The sequence below is a fragment of the Asterias rubens genome, chromosome 16 (assembly GCF_902459465.1).
Source record: "Asterias rubens chromosome 16, eAstRub1.3, whole genome shotgun sequence".
Classification (NCBI taxonomy): domain Eukaryota; kingdom Metazoa; phylum Echinodermata; class Asteroidea; order Forcipulatida; family Asteriidae; genus Asterias; species Asterias rubens.
The window spans coordinates 2,629,363-2,646,056 of NC_047077.1; the positions used below are offsets into that span (position 1 = coordinate 2,629,363).

Sequence of the window (16,694 nt, forward strand, 5' to 3'; positions counted from 1 at the left end):
GTGATAATTAAAATACATGACATTAGCTCCCAACTGGTTTTTCAAAATATATCAAGTTTAAATGCAAAATATCAACTATTAAAATTCTCTTTCAAGGTTTACTTTCAAGACCAAAATTTAAAAACCGTTAGCGTCGGCAGGAATAGTGTCTATATGACCACGACCATTTAGATACTCAAGTTAAAGGCAGTGGACACTATTGGTAACTACTCAAAATAATTATTACCATAAAACCTTTCTTGGTGACGAGTAATGGGGAGAGGTTGATGGTATAAAACATTGTGAGAAACAGCTAGAAGTAATTTTCCACGAATTTGATTTCGAGACCTCAGATTTAGAACTTGAGGTCTCAAAATCAACCATCTAAACGCACAACTTTGTGTTACAAGGGTTATTTATCTTTCATTATTATCTCGCAACTTCGATGACCGATTGAGCTCAAATTTTCACAGGTTTGTTATTTTATGCATATGTTGAGATACACCAACTGTGAAGGCTAGTCTTTGACAATTACCAATAGTGTCCACTTCCTTAAAGGCTAACTTTGACAAAAATGTTATCCAACCTAATATTAGAACACAAAAGTAGTTGGACTGATGTTTCAACCCTAGCAAAGTCTTCCCTGAATGCTTAATGACAACACAACACATAAACAGGTATTGGTGTAACAAAAGCAGTCAAGTGAAGGAGATTTGACATAGATAAAAGCTGAGAAAATATAATTAGCTGTTGCAAACTGCTTACCAACCAAAAGGACAGCTGTGGCATAAATGCAAGAGATACTTATTGGCCTGATGTTTCAACCCTAACAGAGTTTTCTCAAAGGCTAAATGAAATAAAAACTCAGGCATGCAGGGGATGGACAAGAGGATGACAGTAGGAAGTAGGGGGAAGCGGGAAGACTGGTTTACCACGGGTTGGGCACACAAAAGGTAAAGTCACACAGTAAGGCATGACTGTTAATATTTGTTGTGATGTTGTCACTTTATGGGTTGCAATACTATTGGTTCTTTTGGTAGGTAAATGCAACAGCTAATTCTTTCTAACATAATACGGCCTTTTTAGTCAAGCGACCAATTCTAATCAAACAAATTGCTTAGAAAACCTGCACATTCTACTACTATTTTAGAACATGAGCAATATCATAAAATAAATTTGTTAAAGATCTGCTTAAAATATTTTTTTTTATGTAAAAAATATATACCATCATCTTACAGTGTGCAATTCCATATAATGTAAAGGTACAAAAAGTACAAAAATATAAGATATATATATCAATGGCAGCAGCATTAACACCAGGGGAGTGTTTCACAAAGAGCTGAATAAAAGTCTATAAAAGTGCTAATTCCCAAACTGGTGACCACCACTACTCTGCTTTAAATGGCAACTCATTTAATGAATATTGTGCATTTTGTAAACAAGGCATTATTAAAAAAAAACTGAGTACTGAGCAAGGGAAGTGTTGTCAAAAAGCTACATTATGCCAATACCACTATACCAGGGAAAGTCTCATCACAAGCCTCTACAGTAAGACGAGACCTAAGCCCAACATGGAGCTTAGCACAAAATAATTATGCTCAACAGAATAAGGTTACCAGCCAAATCCATGCCACAAGTACAATTTATGACTGGTTTCATGCTCATTAATTCTGCTTAGCAGAACAATGTTAAGCAACATCCTCTGCTAAAGCAACTCTATGAATTTGGACCCTAGTGTTCATGGTTTGCTAATGTAGCATTATGATATAAAAGCCGTTAGGAAAAGTATCTCCTTCACAAAAAATAAACATATCTGTTGATCTGGATCAATACAATTCAAGGCAGGTGTCTCCAAGACTTACTTGGGCAGAGGCTGTTCCTGGGCTTGCTGTTGAATCTGCCCCTGGGCTTGAGGTTGACACTGCCCCTGGGGTTGAGGTTGAAACTGCCCCTGGGGAAGAGGTTGAAACTGCCCCTGGGGCAGAGGTTGAAACTGCCCCTGGGGCTGGTAGGTCTGGCCAGGCTGCAAGACAACCTGATTCGGGTAGGTCACAGAAGCTACAAATAAAACAAAAGAAAGAAAAGAAGAAGAAAACTCATTATGACAAAAGAAGCTTCTTCGCAATGGCCCCTCTACTCAATGAACAGCACATACTAAAAATAACAGCGCGACTTTGATGAACATAAAAACTAGATAGGTATAGTTGTGTCCAGTATTGACGGCAAAAGGTATTTACGACTGGGCCCACTTTCATGGCTCTGCTTACCACCGAATTCTGCGCCTTCCATCCCCATTCTCCACTTACATTCAAGCGCCCAATTTCTGCCTTAGCTGTGTTAGCATAGAATGTCGTACACATGGGCACAAGCCCAAATATTTCTCGCTAACCTGTGAGATACGCTTGACCTAAGCACAGAATTTCCTGCTTCTCAAGGGCCGAATCTTTGCTTAAAGTAAGCGGAGTCGTGAAATTGGGCCCAGATGTCTGCAACAGATGGACACTTACCACCAGAGTTGATGTACACACCCTGTGGGCACGCTCCAACAACCATCTGTTGTGGGTAGGTTAAAGTCATCTGTTGCGAGGAAAGAACAAAACATTACATCTATACCAAACAGAAACAATAAGTCAAGAAGAACGTTCACATTGTTATTTAGAATGTTGGTCCTTCCATTTAGGAAGTATAGGTTATATCTGGACACCAAACAGAGGCTATATAATCCAGACCAGATCTATGCGAAAAATTAATTATTTTTCGCATAGAATCTAGCTCTATGTCAAGGCACAAAAGTGAAGGCATTTACTGCTCAGGTGTGATTGGGCCTTCCATATCTCCATGAGATCATGCTTGGTACACTTGAGATGTGTATTAAGTACAGATAGTCCATCAGGACCAAGCTTTGTAGTTTGACATTCTTCCCGCTGGAATCCCTGCAGTAGGAATCCTGGTAAAGTATTCTATAGGGATGTCATAGCAGACAATGACAATAAGTCCTTTCAAAGTAGCGACTTTCACACTTGTCTGGACTATTTTTTCTGAAGTCTCTGCGTGTTTGACCGATCAATCAATCAGTCAATCAATCAATCAATCAATCAAAGGTCAATTGTAGAGCGCCAAAACCAAGTTTTGTTCTAAGGCGCTGTGAGGCCCAGTTAAATGGTTTAGTAAGCCTGCTGGAACAGGTGAGCTTTAAGGAGTGTCTTGACCAAGGTGAGTGAGCTGGCATTTCTGATCTGTGTAGGAAGCTTATTCCAGAATTTTGGGGCCATATACAGAGATTGATCTCTGCCAAAGTAGAATAGCGAGTTTTTCGCAGAACAACAGGGAGCATGAGGTAGACGAACGAAGATGTCTTTGTTGAGACCTTAATTCAAGCATGTCCATGATATATCCAAGAGATTGCTTATGGATTACCTTGACTTTGACACTAGTCACACAGTAAGTCCCCCATACGCCTTACATATCGACATGTGTAAAATCTTACCATGGTCGGAGGAGCGCAGTTGCCATTATAGTGGATACCGCAACAAGTTAAACTAGCTCCCACAATAGAGATGACAAACTCTGCAATGGCTATCACCAGGAGGCACCCATCAATTCCAAGCCGTGGACCCTAAAATGACAACATCATTTTATTACTTCAAAACATCAGATAAAAAGTACTTTGTCTAGCATTCAATCACATTGAGTTGAGTGCCTAAACATAACTGGGCAACAGAGGGCGCCATTACTTTGCTGCATATTCTACCCATATGAGATTGCCCACATTTCCCCCATGATGGGCCCTTACATATTATTATGTCCATATAGGATTGGCCAAATTTACCACAAACGGGCCATAAAATTGGCCTGCGGATTCTTCCTATCACATTTCTTTGACCCTGGCACAAAAATGTGGGGGCCGTCATTTGCCACCCCCAAAACCCACCCCCTTCCCGTAAAAAAAATAATTAATCCGTGCAGGCCAAGAGTAGCTTTAACTTACCGATGATGAGCAGGAATAGTACCAACAGGGATATCTGTCATACGATATAGCCTGTCCAGCAACAAACCCAACACCAAAGGCTGCCAGAGTGCTTAAGATGGACATCACCATGTAACCAATGATCTGAAGAAATAATAGTTATCATGTTTAAAGGCACTGGACACTATTGGTAATTACTCAAAATAATCATTAGCATTAAACCTTACTTGGTAACGAGTAATTATGGGGAGCTGTGAGAAACTGCTCCTTCTGAAGTGAAGTAGTTTTCGAGAAAGAAGTAATTTTTCCACAAATTTGATTTAGAGACCTCAGAATTTGAGGTCTCAAAATCAAGCATCTGAAAGCACACAACTTCTTGTTACAAGGGCATTTCGCAACTTCGACGACCAATTGAGCTCATTTTTTCACAGGTTTGTTTTATGTATATGTTGAGATACACCAAGCGAGAAGACTTGTCTTTGACAGTTACCAATAGTGTCCAGTGTCTTTAAGCCATAATGACAATTTATTGTTGCCTATAGTCCAACACTGAAAACCTCTGGGGGTGTCCACAAAGTACTTCTCGAGATATTGCTCAGACAACATTTCCTGTGTTTTAGCCATGACAAATTTGTTTGCCTTTAGTCCAAAAAGGACAGACCACTGGGGTTGGGAGGATCCCAGAACCAATCCACATGAAAAGTCCTAAGTTTCAATTAGTTTGTACGCACGCCACACGCACGAACAGTTTGACTAGACTATAATGACAAAGAATCAATAACTTTTTCCACCAAATCAATACGAACAGTTTTATCGACTTTTCAAAGCTGAAAATAGAACGTAACATTAAAAAAAAAAGTTTTTTTCCTATGGCGAGAAAGTTGCAATTCCTAAAAAACAAGCAATTCAAATTATCGTAGTTCATAAACAAATTTGTAGCTACAATCGTTTTACATGCTAAAATAATTTTTGTCTCACTGAGACAAACATTATTTTGTTGACTTGCTCATTTCTGAAAAAATACAGCACCTCGGTGAGTAATATTTTAAGGGAAGCTTTTTACCATCCTTATCTTCAAACCGTGTAAGTTTATTGTAAATCTGTGGACATTGTAGTTTGTGTCTTACAAAAGTATCAAGACCCTTTAAACTGTTGTTTTTTGTAAGTGGATGTGCAGATAAATGACATTTTAGAATTGTATATGGAAAATTTTAGTAAGAAAAGTCACAATAAATCTGAGCACTGTGTTTATCATGCACTGGGTGTATTAACACTGTGTTTGTGTGTGTGTGCACGCAGGTTGGATACATTGTAATATAATGTTAGGATGTCAGGCATGCACGCAATGCGCACCATTCCGCACCATAGTGTAGAGTTACATCGCATTTGATTGGACTGAAGTTTTGATGTTTCCACTTTTTTCTCCTGTCCGACGAAAATATCAAACCAATCACAGCAAATTTGATACACAGTGTAGAAGAACTATTTTAGCGGAAAATGGTGGAAACCCCATCTATCCCAGTTTGTAGTTAACAAATGAGGGCGCTCTACAATCGGTGTGCAGAGTTGTTTATTGAAAGTATGTTTGTTGAAAGTACCGGACATATATCTTGGTTCAAGATTTGTTCTTTGGATCTAGCTAAGACCTTGGGATGTCTTAAAGTGGTATATCACTTGGCATAAGATTTATTCATTCATTTTTATGATTTAACTAAGGCTTTATTGTTATAAACATGTTTCTTTTTTATGGAAACGTAAACCCGCCGAACTCAAATTTTGCAGATTGAAACAAAAATTTGTCATATTGACTTTTGTCCAGATATTTACAAGTTGCATAATTTCACTTCATTTAAATTATTATTATATTGATTCTTGTGAAGATGTATCTTACAAGTTGTGTAATTTAAACTCTTGTTCTTTCTTTTAACTTCCAGAGAACCGTTTTGACTGTCCTTTTTATAGTATCTATATGAACACAACAATTCACCTGTAAATAAACCCTGAATAAAACTATATCAACTTCAAAATCCGTCTGGTTGTCACTGCCTGTGAGTAGCCTCCAAACAACTCGGTTACATGGAACTTATATACTCACCACACATGAGTTTCTTTTATTCCCACCTGCAATGCCCAAATTTCCAGCAACAAGGAAGAACTGTTGAATGAAGAAAACATCGCAACAAGCTCTAAGAAATGAAACACTGGACTGCAGACAGAAAAAATAAGCCTAAAGGCACTGGACATTATTGGTAATTACTATTTCTAATCAATTAGTAACAAGCAGTGGAGAGCTGTTGATAGTATAAAACATTGTGAGAAACAGCTCCCCCTGAAGTAACAAGGTTTTTAAGAAAGAAGTAATTTCTCACTAAAATATTTGAGTTCAAGCATCTGAAAGTTCGAGTGTGTTTTTTCACCCATAATTATCTTGCCACTTCGATGACCAATTGAGTTCAAATTTTCACAGGTTTGTTATGTGTATGTTGGGATACATTGAGTGAAAAAACTTGTCTTTGACAATTACCAAAGGTGTCCAATGCCTTAAGCCACAAGCTTGCCACAAGTGCATTCCAGAATGCTAAATAAGCCTACTGCAAACTATTATATGAGAATGCAATCTACCTGCAAGAGAATCGTATGCTAGATATCTTGCATTCATTGCAAGCTTGTCCAAAAAACTTCTACATGAACTTGCAAGCGCTCTTGAGTATATGTAAGACTTTGCATGAACTTACGATCTAACCACAAGATTGTGCAAGCATTTAAGCTTAAAGCAACCTTACACTTTTGCCATGAGAAAATAGATGTTAACTCCAAATCTACGTATTCATTTCAAGTTGCTGACCATTTATAAATTTCCTGTTGGATACTCATGTATAAGAGTTGTGTGTTACAAATAGTAACACTTTCACAAGCTTTTTGGTTGAGGACATTTTTTAATTATGAAACGTTTTTGTTTGTTACTATGTCCTTTTTGTGTAATGTGACTGACCGCTTTTTACAACGTTATAACATCCAGAGCACAAAGCCCACAACATTTCTAATATCATCAATTTAAAGCCTTCGGTGTCAAGTACAAATCAGTCTATAAACTTAGTGGATTTAACATAAAATATATAGAACTTCTAGCACCAAGATCAAGAAATAACACAGAAAAGTGTAATGCGACTGACCATGGAACTGCCCAAGAACTTCAAACTACTCATTTTTAGGCCTATTGTATGTACTTACACATAAGCCACACCAGATCGGAGTGGCAATGTAGTATTGCCAACATTTCACAATGATGGCCGCTATGCCGAACACCACCGCCAAGATTGCCAAGATGGTCTGCAAGTAACCGGTAACCCGTATGCCCTTCCAGCACCAGTTACCTCGCTGGTCCCTGGCACCGACAGCATTTGATGCTGGTTGCAATGTTACCTGATTATGAATTGAAAGATAAACTAATGAAACTAATAATAATAATAATAATAATAACTAGACATAAGGTGTTTGTCAACATACAAATAAATAATAATAATAAATATATAAACAGAAAACTTTCACAAAAGTTGTACATATATATACAGAGCAACATAGATGTCAAGAAGGCCGACTCTGAATAAAAAATATTATAATAAGCAAATGATATTTGACTAGAAGTGTTACTGTCAACACCCAAACTAAACTTTATCTGGTGCTGACTCCTGAACCAAAACACCCCAAGGTCAAAAAGTCAGTTCATCAAGTGAAAAAAACTCTATATCAAGAAACATGTCTTACAAATTTGGTACATACAGCTACAGCTACCCCTCATCTTCCAAGGAGCATGTCTCACAAGTTAGTAGAGAGGTTTCACAAGCACACGGATACAGACAGATACGAGGTATATGGGGTGTCGTGGCCGAGCGGTTAAGAGCACCGAATTCAAGCTCTGCTGATTCTGTTCAGCTGTGTGTGGGTTCGAATCCCGGTCGTGACACTTGAGTCCCTGAGCAAGACACTTAACTATTATTGCTTCTCTCCACCCAGGGGTAAATGAGGACCTGTGAGGGCAGAGATGGTTATTGTGATTGATTTAGCCGAGTAGCGCATTTGTTGCACGAGGCTGTATACTCCCCAGGGAGCTGAGATGGTTTAATGAGTGAAATAAGGCCCAGTGACCAAGGGTAATAATTTGAAGCGCTTTGAGACACCCATTAGGGAGTGAAAAAGCGCTATATAAACTCAAATATTATATAATTTCCGTGGGAAATGTTTTTGATCTGGGACAAAAAGACAACTAAAAGTTTGCAAAACAGTATCCGTCATTTGATGAGAAAAAAGTAATCTAATTTAATTTAGCATTCGGAGTTTATTGCTCAATGAGCATTTTATTAGGTTTCTTGGGGAGGCATTGATGTAATTTTTCACCATTTTCTCGTGAGCCAAACGACCGATCGATCTCAAACTTCTATAGGTTCTACACTTCCAGCAACTGTTTTGTTAGCAAAACCAATTCTGTAATGTTATTTCGAAATACATGTTCCTTTTTTCTTTATATTATAATCAATGAAAATCTACCAAGTCTCTCTGGTTCATTCTAAGAATGTCTAATTTGGAAAAAATATTGCATGAATGATAGGTCAGGCGATAAATTGTAGGCCTACATTATAATATGCAGTCATATCGAAAATATTAAGGTTACCAAATTTGTTTTTTTTGGTTGTATTTGCAGTGTGCCAGCAGGCATTATAAAACTTCCGTGTGTGAGGCTGACCTTAAACAAACATCAACTTCTAACTGGTTAAAATCGGTGTCGATTGTAAAGCTCGGTTGCATTTGGAGTCCTTAGAAAATATTTGTATGAAAAGCAGCGACTGGTACAAACTGCTGCTATTTCAATACAATCACGTAGGCATAACCATTGTATATGTTGGCCCTGCATATAGACGATGTGACCTCTGACGTCACACAAAAACCATAACATGATTCCCGCGCATACCGCCGGGCAAAACCTTTGTGTTTTGGCAGCCAGCTAGAGTGTATCGCAATCTTACTATGACTACGCAACTCAGTGCCCGGCGAAACATGACGTATATAGTGTTTGTTAACAGAGGGCGGTTTGAATGTAAACAGAGGTCACATCGTCTATACATTGTAATGTTACAGGAATGTGTCCTGCCTGTCCATTTAAGATTGCACTGTATAAACCATTACATGTGAACTTGCAAACAACTTTTTTTTCTCAGCCCAATGGAAATTTTGAGTCATAATACCAATGACCTTTGTGGAACCTACTAGGTTGTGATCTTTTGTATTCTCGTTTTTACACGAACATTACAGAATTTGTAGGAAAAAAATGTTTGTCTAAGATCACAAGATTGACCTAAAATGATAGTAGAAAACATCCCTTGAAATCTTTCTGTCTGAATTGTCATTTGATGTGAAATAAATAAAACTAATTTCCCATTTTTTTGTTTTTGTAATCCATGTAGTGCAAAGTATGTAATTGGTTTTTCACTATTTCTCGTGACACAGGCAATCTGAAACTTCTACAGGTTGGAATCCTGGTCGTGACACTTCTGTCCCTGAGCAAGACACTAATACCTATAATTGCTTCTCTCCACCCAGGGGAAAATGGGTACATGTGAGGACAGAGATGGTTCTTGTGATAGGGTTAGCCAAGTAGCGCATATGTTGCGCACAGGCTGTATACTGAGATGGTTTAAGGAATGATTTAAAGGCCCAGTGACCAGGGGTAATATTGTTGGAGCGAAGAGTGTCACTGCATGACGGACCTGAGCGATATAAGAAGCCATTATTGGACAGTTATGTGGTGGTAACATAAAGCACTTACACTGCCAGCAACGTTTTTTTTTAGCAAAAACCAATTCTGTAATGTTCCTTTAGGCAAGTTTTACTTTTGTACTCAAGTGTATTTAAATCCACATATTTTTTACATTAAAGTCACCTGGAAATATAAATAAAAAAATCTTCAAACATTAGAATATATGTTAATGAACAATAAAATAATTTTGTGAGTAATTGTTTGGAATGATTTATATGTTTAAAAAATAGATAAAGCTGTTTGGGGGTGACTCCGCCTACCCCTTTTGTGATGTCAATCATGGCAGACTGCCTCGATCGAACATCGAACACACGTACGTGCAAGTACATGCAAGTCCTAGCCCTGGCGGCCTTACACTTTTGTTTTGTACTACAGTGACGTCCTGGACATCAGGGTACATTTCTGGGGCGGAAAACTCAAATCTTACCTGCAACAAGCCACAAATTTCAACAGATTCACATTCTATGGCGGCATACATTTTTCTGCGGTGGGTTTTGGTCCTCATATATTCCTCACAAATCCGTCATTTTCGTGAAATGATGCAGCTTCCAACGTTAAAATTTCCCAGTTCGATCGTTTTCTCACAGTGTTGTCTGTTGTCGTGCGTATGCGTATACATTCGCGTGCAAGACGCATGATGCAAGCTTAGACGCACGAATTCTTGGTCACCGTATCTTGACTGCACAGCGTTAACACGCAACACAATTCAAAATTTGCGTGTCGTGCGTCTTGCGTACACACGGCAGACTGTGAGAGGAGTACGAACAAAAATGGGAATGGGCATTATTTCATGAAATTGACGGATTTGTGAAGATAACTTATACGATCAAAACCCACCGCAGAAAAACATATGCTGCCATTGAATGTGAATCTGTTGAAATTGGTGCTTTCTTGCAGGTAAGATTTAAGTTATGAAGCTGTGAAATTTTTCCGCCCCAGAAACGGGCCTCAATAGTTAGGACTCTGTTCCTGTGTACAGAGAAAGAGTCCTGTATAGGGCTAATGCAAGTCCTAATCGTGAGTTTGTACATTTCAAAAAAAGGTTTATTTCTTGCATTTTTCCCGGCAATGTCGACCACCTATATTGCTGCTGATGTATTGCTGCCAGAGGCAGCAAAACAACTAAAAATGGGGTCAGTTTGCAAAGTGGTCCGGTCCGACGTCTTTTCCATCGCTGTGCAGCAAACGTGCCGCCGTGCTTCAAATATCGCGCCTCGATTGACGTCACGAACAGCACCCTCACAGGTCAGGCCTACTTTTAAATTTGTTAATAAAATGGAAACTAAAATTTTAGAACTTTAGTTAACTGTGTATTCATATTCTACTCATCAAAACACATATTTTAGTGACAAAATACCACTTCCAGGTGACTTTAAGGTTTTTTGTTATATCGTCATTGTTTTCATAAAAGGATAGTGTGTCAAAATACATACAAGGCACTGGACACATTGGTAATTACTCAAAGGTGTTAGCATAAAAACTTACTTGGTAACCAGCAATGGAGAGCTGTCGATAGTATTAAACATTTTGTTAGAAACAGCTCCCTCTGAAGTACTGTAGTTTTTGAGAAAGAAGTAATTTCTAACTAAAATATTTTTAGAAGGACGCGCCTACAACGTGTTCAAGAAGCAGGCATGCAAGGGCGCCTTTGGCAGTCAGCAACATGGAAAACCCTTGTTGCACAGCAGAGAACCACTGCAGAAATTAACTCACGTTATATGGCCCTGGCCAGGTGTCGAACCAGGGTCACCTTGTTGGTGAGAGGCGAGCGCTTTACGCACAAGCCATTGCCCCCAACTATGTAAACCATTACATGGTGCTATGTAAAAGGAGTACCTCGTAGGTCTCATAGTTCAAGCGTAGTCCGACAACCTTGCAGGAAAATACTGTATTTTATTAGTAAGCCCGGAGCGTCACTGAGTGACAGATGCACTGTAGATGCGTGTTTTTTTTTTTGTTTTTTTTTTACTTTTGATGATTTTGTAGGATGAACTTACCAGTGGTTGTTGTTGTACAATCGTTGGTTGCTGTTGGGGGTTGCCATGCTGGTAAGCTGGGGGTGGCTGTTGGGCAGGTTGCATTGTTGCAGATCACCAAAAACTCTTTAAAAAGTTCAACCTGTTCAAAACAGGAAAAAATACGCTGTTAATGAATTGAAAAACAATTTATAGGGTCGACCAAAGACAAGTTGAGTGGGATTTCAAACAACAACCTAAAAAATAAATGCACATGCTCTATCAAATGATCTATTTAGCCCTTTCTTTAATCCGTGGTGTCAGAAGCCATACAATCTTCCAATGATACAGCCTGGAATTATACCAAATAGATACAACCTGGGATTGGGCAGGTTTGTTCTGTTGATTCTTACTACTTCCAGAACTATAGGGAGCCGGTGTACAAACACCCAGAGAGACATAACTAGAATTGAAGCCACACACTGACATGCTGCAGTCCGTTCTCCAGTTGTGTACTGGTAATAGTAATAATAATAATAATAACATAACATTGTTAAGGCAAGTTTTTGTGCTTAGCAGCTCTATGAAATTGGGCCCTATGATCATCCCAGCCAGGCAACTTTACAGGCAGTTGCCGAAGTAGTTGTACATTTTAAAATTTTTGCTACTTCATAATCTGTTGAAGGCATTATTAATCTTGAAAGAATCCACCCGCTGTAATCAAATTTCAAGTTCATGTCACTTCATGACCCGTGTTACGTTGTAAGTGATGAGAGCGCGCAAGAATGCTTGCTCTATCGCCCCCGATGCGTTGTGTATAAACAACCGCCATGTCCTTCTCGAGCACCAGTGATTTTTTGCCACACAAGTACCAGGTACTTCAGATCACAAGGAAGATGGTGCCACCTTTGTTTAATGATTTCGTTAAACTAATACACCCGCTAACCAAACTTTAAGTACAGGTACCATACGCTTAGGTTGGCTCTGCAATTTGCATGACCTTTGCATGTGGCATACGCAAAATGGACCTGTTCCACTCTGCGTGTGGGGGCGTTTGATTTGATGTATTATTCCGGAGGGGCGGACTCATGTGCATAAATCCGCTTCATTGTTATTATTTTAATTTTTTTGTATTAAAGTATTTAAATCAAATTCATTGGCTGGGGTGTTGTATGTGAGTCTTATAAACTAGCACTCTTTTCGGTCCACATGTTTATTATTACCATACAACCTATCCCTGTGCAGCAATGGTTCGTTCTACAAACTTTTTAGCGTTGTCATCATATATCGATGAAAACCCATAATTTAGCAGTTTTTAACGAAAGAAAAACCAAATTACAAACCTCTATATCGAAAACTTCAGTTGGCCACCACCTCAGTGTCTTCCTCTACCTTCGAATTCCTTTAATTTCAGGAATACTGTTTAAATATCGATAAAAACCTGGCTAATATTTTGATCGAATGTGGCGAGTGTTTTGCGGCATGTACACCATTGAAAAAGCGTTGTGTCGCCCAGGTCAAAATTCCAGTTGAACCTACTGGGGTCAACTGGTTCAACTGGATAGTGATCAAACTCGTCCATTTTCCATATTAACCAACTGGTTTGGACTAGGTTTAACTGTGTTCAGCTAGGTTGAAATTATAAACCAGTTGGTCTCTGTCCATTTTCCATATTAAACCAACTGGTCTTAACTGTGTTTAACCATTTTTAACTAGTTTATCAACTGGTTTCAACTAGTTCCAGTTAAACCCAGTTTAACTAGGTTCAACTTGAATTTGGACCTGGGGCGAGCACTCGTAAACTTGCACTGGCACACGCTGGGTTTCTGCCCTCACGCGCTAGATCAATCGTGCATAAAAGTCATGTTGCATGCGCACTGTGCATAACTGAGAAGCGACTTAGTAAAGTTGAGTACTGACGGTCAATGTGAGACTCGGCGTGTACAAACTATTTGTAATGTGGTATATACCAAGCGTTTGTAACCGTTTGTTATAAAACGCATATGGTTAGAAAGAGGTTTAAAAAGTAGAATACAATGATCCACACAAATATGCGGAAAAGTTTCTGTATGGCGCCACCACTTTTTCATTTGATATGAAATAATATAGTATCTAATTTACCTCAATGAGATATCCCTTTTTGTAAAAATGAGTGAAAAGGTGGTGGCGCCATACGGAAAGTTATCGTCAACAATTTGACCGACCATGTTAGTTAAGTTGACCAGGTAAATTGAAAACCACGCAATTTCGAGTGATACTTGTGTGGATCATTATATTCTACTTTTAAAATATCTTTCTAATCATAATGCATTCTATAACAAATGGTTACATACGTTTTTCAAAGACCAACTCGACCGATCCAAGGCAAAAAAAGTGTTCCTTTAATTAACATCTTACCTGTATAGAAAGGTGCACAAAAAGTACCGAGAGAGCAACAGTCACTGTCCTTCAAACGGCAGAAAAATGGAGGGTACACCAACTGACTGCGTTCACTGTTATTCATTTGCTAAACTGCATTGCTGCACGCGCACACACAGCGGCCTACACACGCGCCGCGTGTAGTAGAAAAATGGCATGAGGAAAATGGCGCCCTCTTTTGAAAAAAACATGCAGTCAGGGGAGGGGGGCGGGGGTGGGAGCGAGACTACCGCGGTGTCAGAAATTAATCCAGTTTAAACAAAAATTAACAAAATTGTGGTGTAAATATTTCTGAAAAGGAGAGGGGCGACTTTTTTTTCCCGACTGGACGAATTTTTGCTGACAATGTCTGGCAAGAAATTGATGACAAAATTTCATTTACATTTTACATTGGTTTTGTTCTTGAACAACTTTTAAATCACAAAAAGGTAAGTAAGAGGTTGTATATTTCCCTATGAAGAAAAACGTTGAAGACATAGGACACAATTGGTAATTGTCTAAGACCAGTCTTCTCACTTGGTGTATCTCAACGTATGGATAAAAATAACAAACCTGTGAAAATTTGAGCTCAGTTGGTCGTCGAAGTTGTGAGATAAATGAAAGAAAAAACACCCTTGTCACACGAAGTTGTGTGCTTTCAGATGCTCGATTTCGAGACCTTACATTCTAAATCTGAGGTCTCAAAATCAAATTCGTGGAAAATTACTTCTTTCTCAAAAACTACGTTACTTCAGAGGGAGCCGTTTCTCACAATGTTTTTTACTATCAACAGCTCCCCATTACTTGTTACCAATTAAGGTTTTATACTAATAATAATTTTGAGTAATTACCAATATTGTGTCCACTGCAACTTTTATTTATGTTCCAGTTGGGCACTAGGAGTATGAGAGAGAACTGTGCGCCCAAGAAATAAGAGCAGGTAACACAATGTCTCACTGACGAAATATATTTTTATTTCTCGATGCTTTAGTATTCAATACAAGAAGGCATGGCAATACTTATATGAATGATTTATTTCAGTTATTGAAAACCAGCAGGTTAAATTCTAAGCTGCTTTTAAAATTGTCGACTTAGTACTGAAAACGATCTATAATGATCAATTATTTATTGATATATTATTAACTAAAGTTCTTATTCTTACACATTTGGAATGAAAGCACTCACCAATAAATAACGATAATTTAAAAAAATACCAAGAACAAGGCCCAAACCTGTCTAAATTTACACAGAAAACATCAACCCTTGGTAATGAAAAACCCAAACACACAGCATTTTACCTATATTATAGGTAAAACGCTGGTTTGTTTTTTTTCTTCTTAGTTTTAGTCTTGCAAAGCAAGAGTTTGAGCATAACATTGATACACTAGGGGATGGGTGGGGCAGAAGCAGTGGGGGCAGGGAAGCAGTAATCAACCCAGTATGATCTTGTGTCAAAATGAATCTATCTTGTGGGGTGGGGAGGGGGCACCTCCTCGACCACTGTTTTGAAAATGAGTTAAAATTCAGTGCGACAATTTGTATCTGAACCATTATAATGACCAGGGCCTATTTTCATAAAGCTGCTGGTGCTTTTAAGCACAAAAAGTAGCCAAGCATAAATTACCCTTACCAGCCTTAGGTTAGGCTACCAGCCAAACTACCATGTACCAAGTACAATTTGTGACTGGTGTCCTGCTCATTTCTGCTTAGCAGAAAATCTTGAAGCAATGTTTCCTGCTATCGCTATGAAATTTGGCCCTGTTGATAAACTTTTCAAGCCAGTGTGGCTTAAAAATCAGGTTGGGTATGCACCTTTTTGACCCTGATTTGAACCCTACCTTTAGACTGCAGCATGTTCCAAGTGGATTGGGTTTTAAGTAAGTTTTCCACCAACATTTAAAACTAAAATTGTATCAACATCTTTCTTCACAAATGTCGCCAGGGTTATTGGTTAGCGCAATAAGGCATGTTTAACAATTTGATGCTCTTCATATTGGGCATGATGTAGCCCCCCCCCCCTCCCCCCACAAACAAAACAGTGGTTCTGGGAACTTTGGGGGCCCTCTGCTCGGCTCCCATTTTGGAGTCATGGCACACACTAAAAAGTATTTCTAAGTTTCATATACAAGATATTTACGTACACGGATAAAATATTAATAACTTCAGGCATAGGCTGTACATTATCATTAAAATACATGAAAAATAGATCCCAACTGGTTTTCAAAATAATTATATAAGTTTGTATGGAAGATATAAACTATTTAAACTATCTTTCAATGTCTATTAAACTATTTACACATATGAGGTCATATAATTAGTTTGAACCCGTACACAGATGTGGTTTAAAAGCACTGTAAACTGTAAAAATCCAAAGGCAAACAAGGTTGGATTAGATTGGAGTTTCTGCAACTATGGAAATGGGCACTTTTCACCTGTAATCACTTACCGCGCCAACAATACTCGATCGACTGTATTAAACGAGGTGTCAAAATCACCATAATTTAATTTTCCATCTCCTGGTATTTTCATTGTTAGAATACGAGTAACAATTTTAAAATTATAGGTGCTTTTCCAACAGCTGCGC

General features: G+C 38.5%; 1 protein-coding gene across 1 annotated transcript; it reads right to left on the bottom strand.

Annotated features, from left to right (window-relative positions):
- Positions 1–456: 456 nt before the first annotated feature.
- On the bottom strand, positions 457–14,245 carry LOC117300765. The gene is made up of 8 exons (XM_033784554.1): positions 14,111–14,245; positions 11,756–11,876; positions 7,178–7,369; positions 6,042–6,101; positions 3,968–4,090; positions 3,467–3,595; positions 2,487–2,556; positions 457–2,037 (listed from the first exon to the last, which is right to left on the bottom strand). The coding sequence occupies exons 2-8, from the start codon at positions 11,837–11,839 to the stop codon at positions 1,838–1,840; spliced, it is 858 nt and encodes a 285-aa protein (XP_033640445.1). The 5' UTR covers positions 11,840–11,876; positions 14,111–14,245; the 3' UTR covers positions 457–1,837.
- Between the last annotated feature and the right edge of the window lie 2,449 nt (positions 14,246–16,694).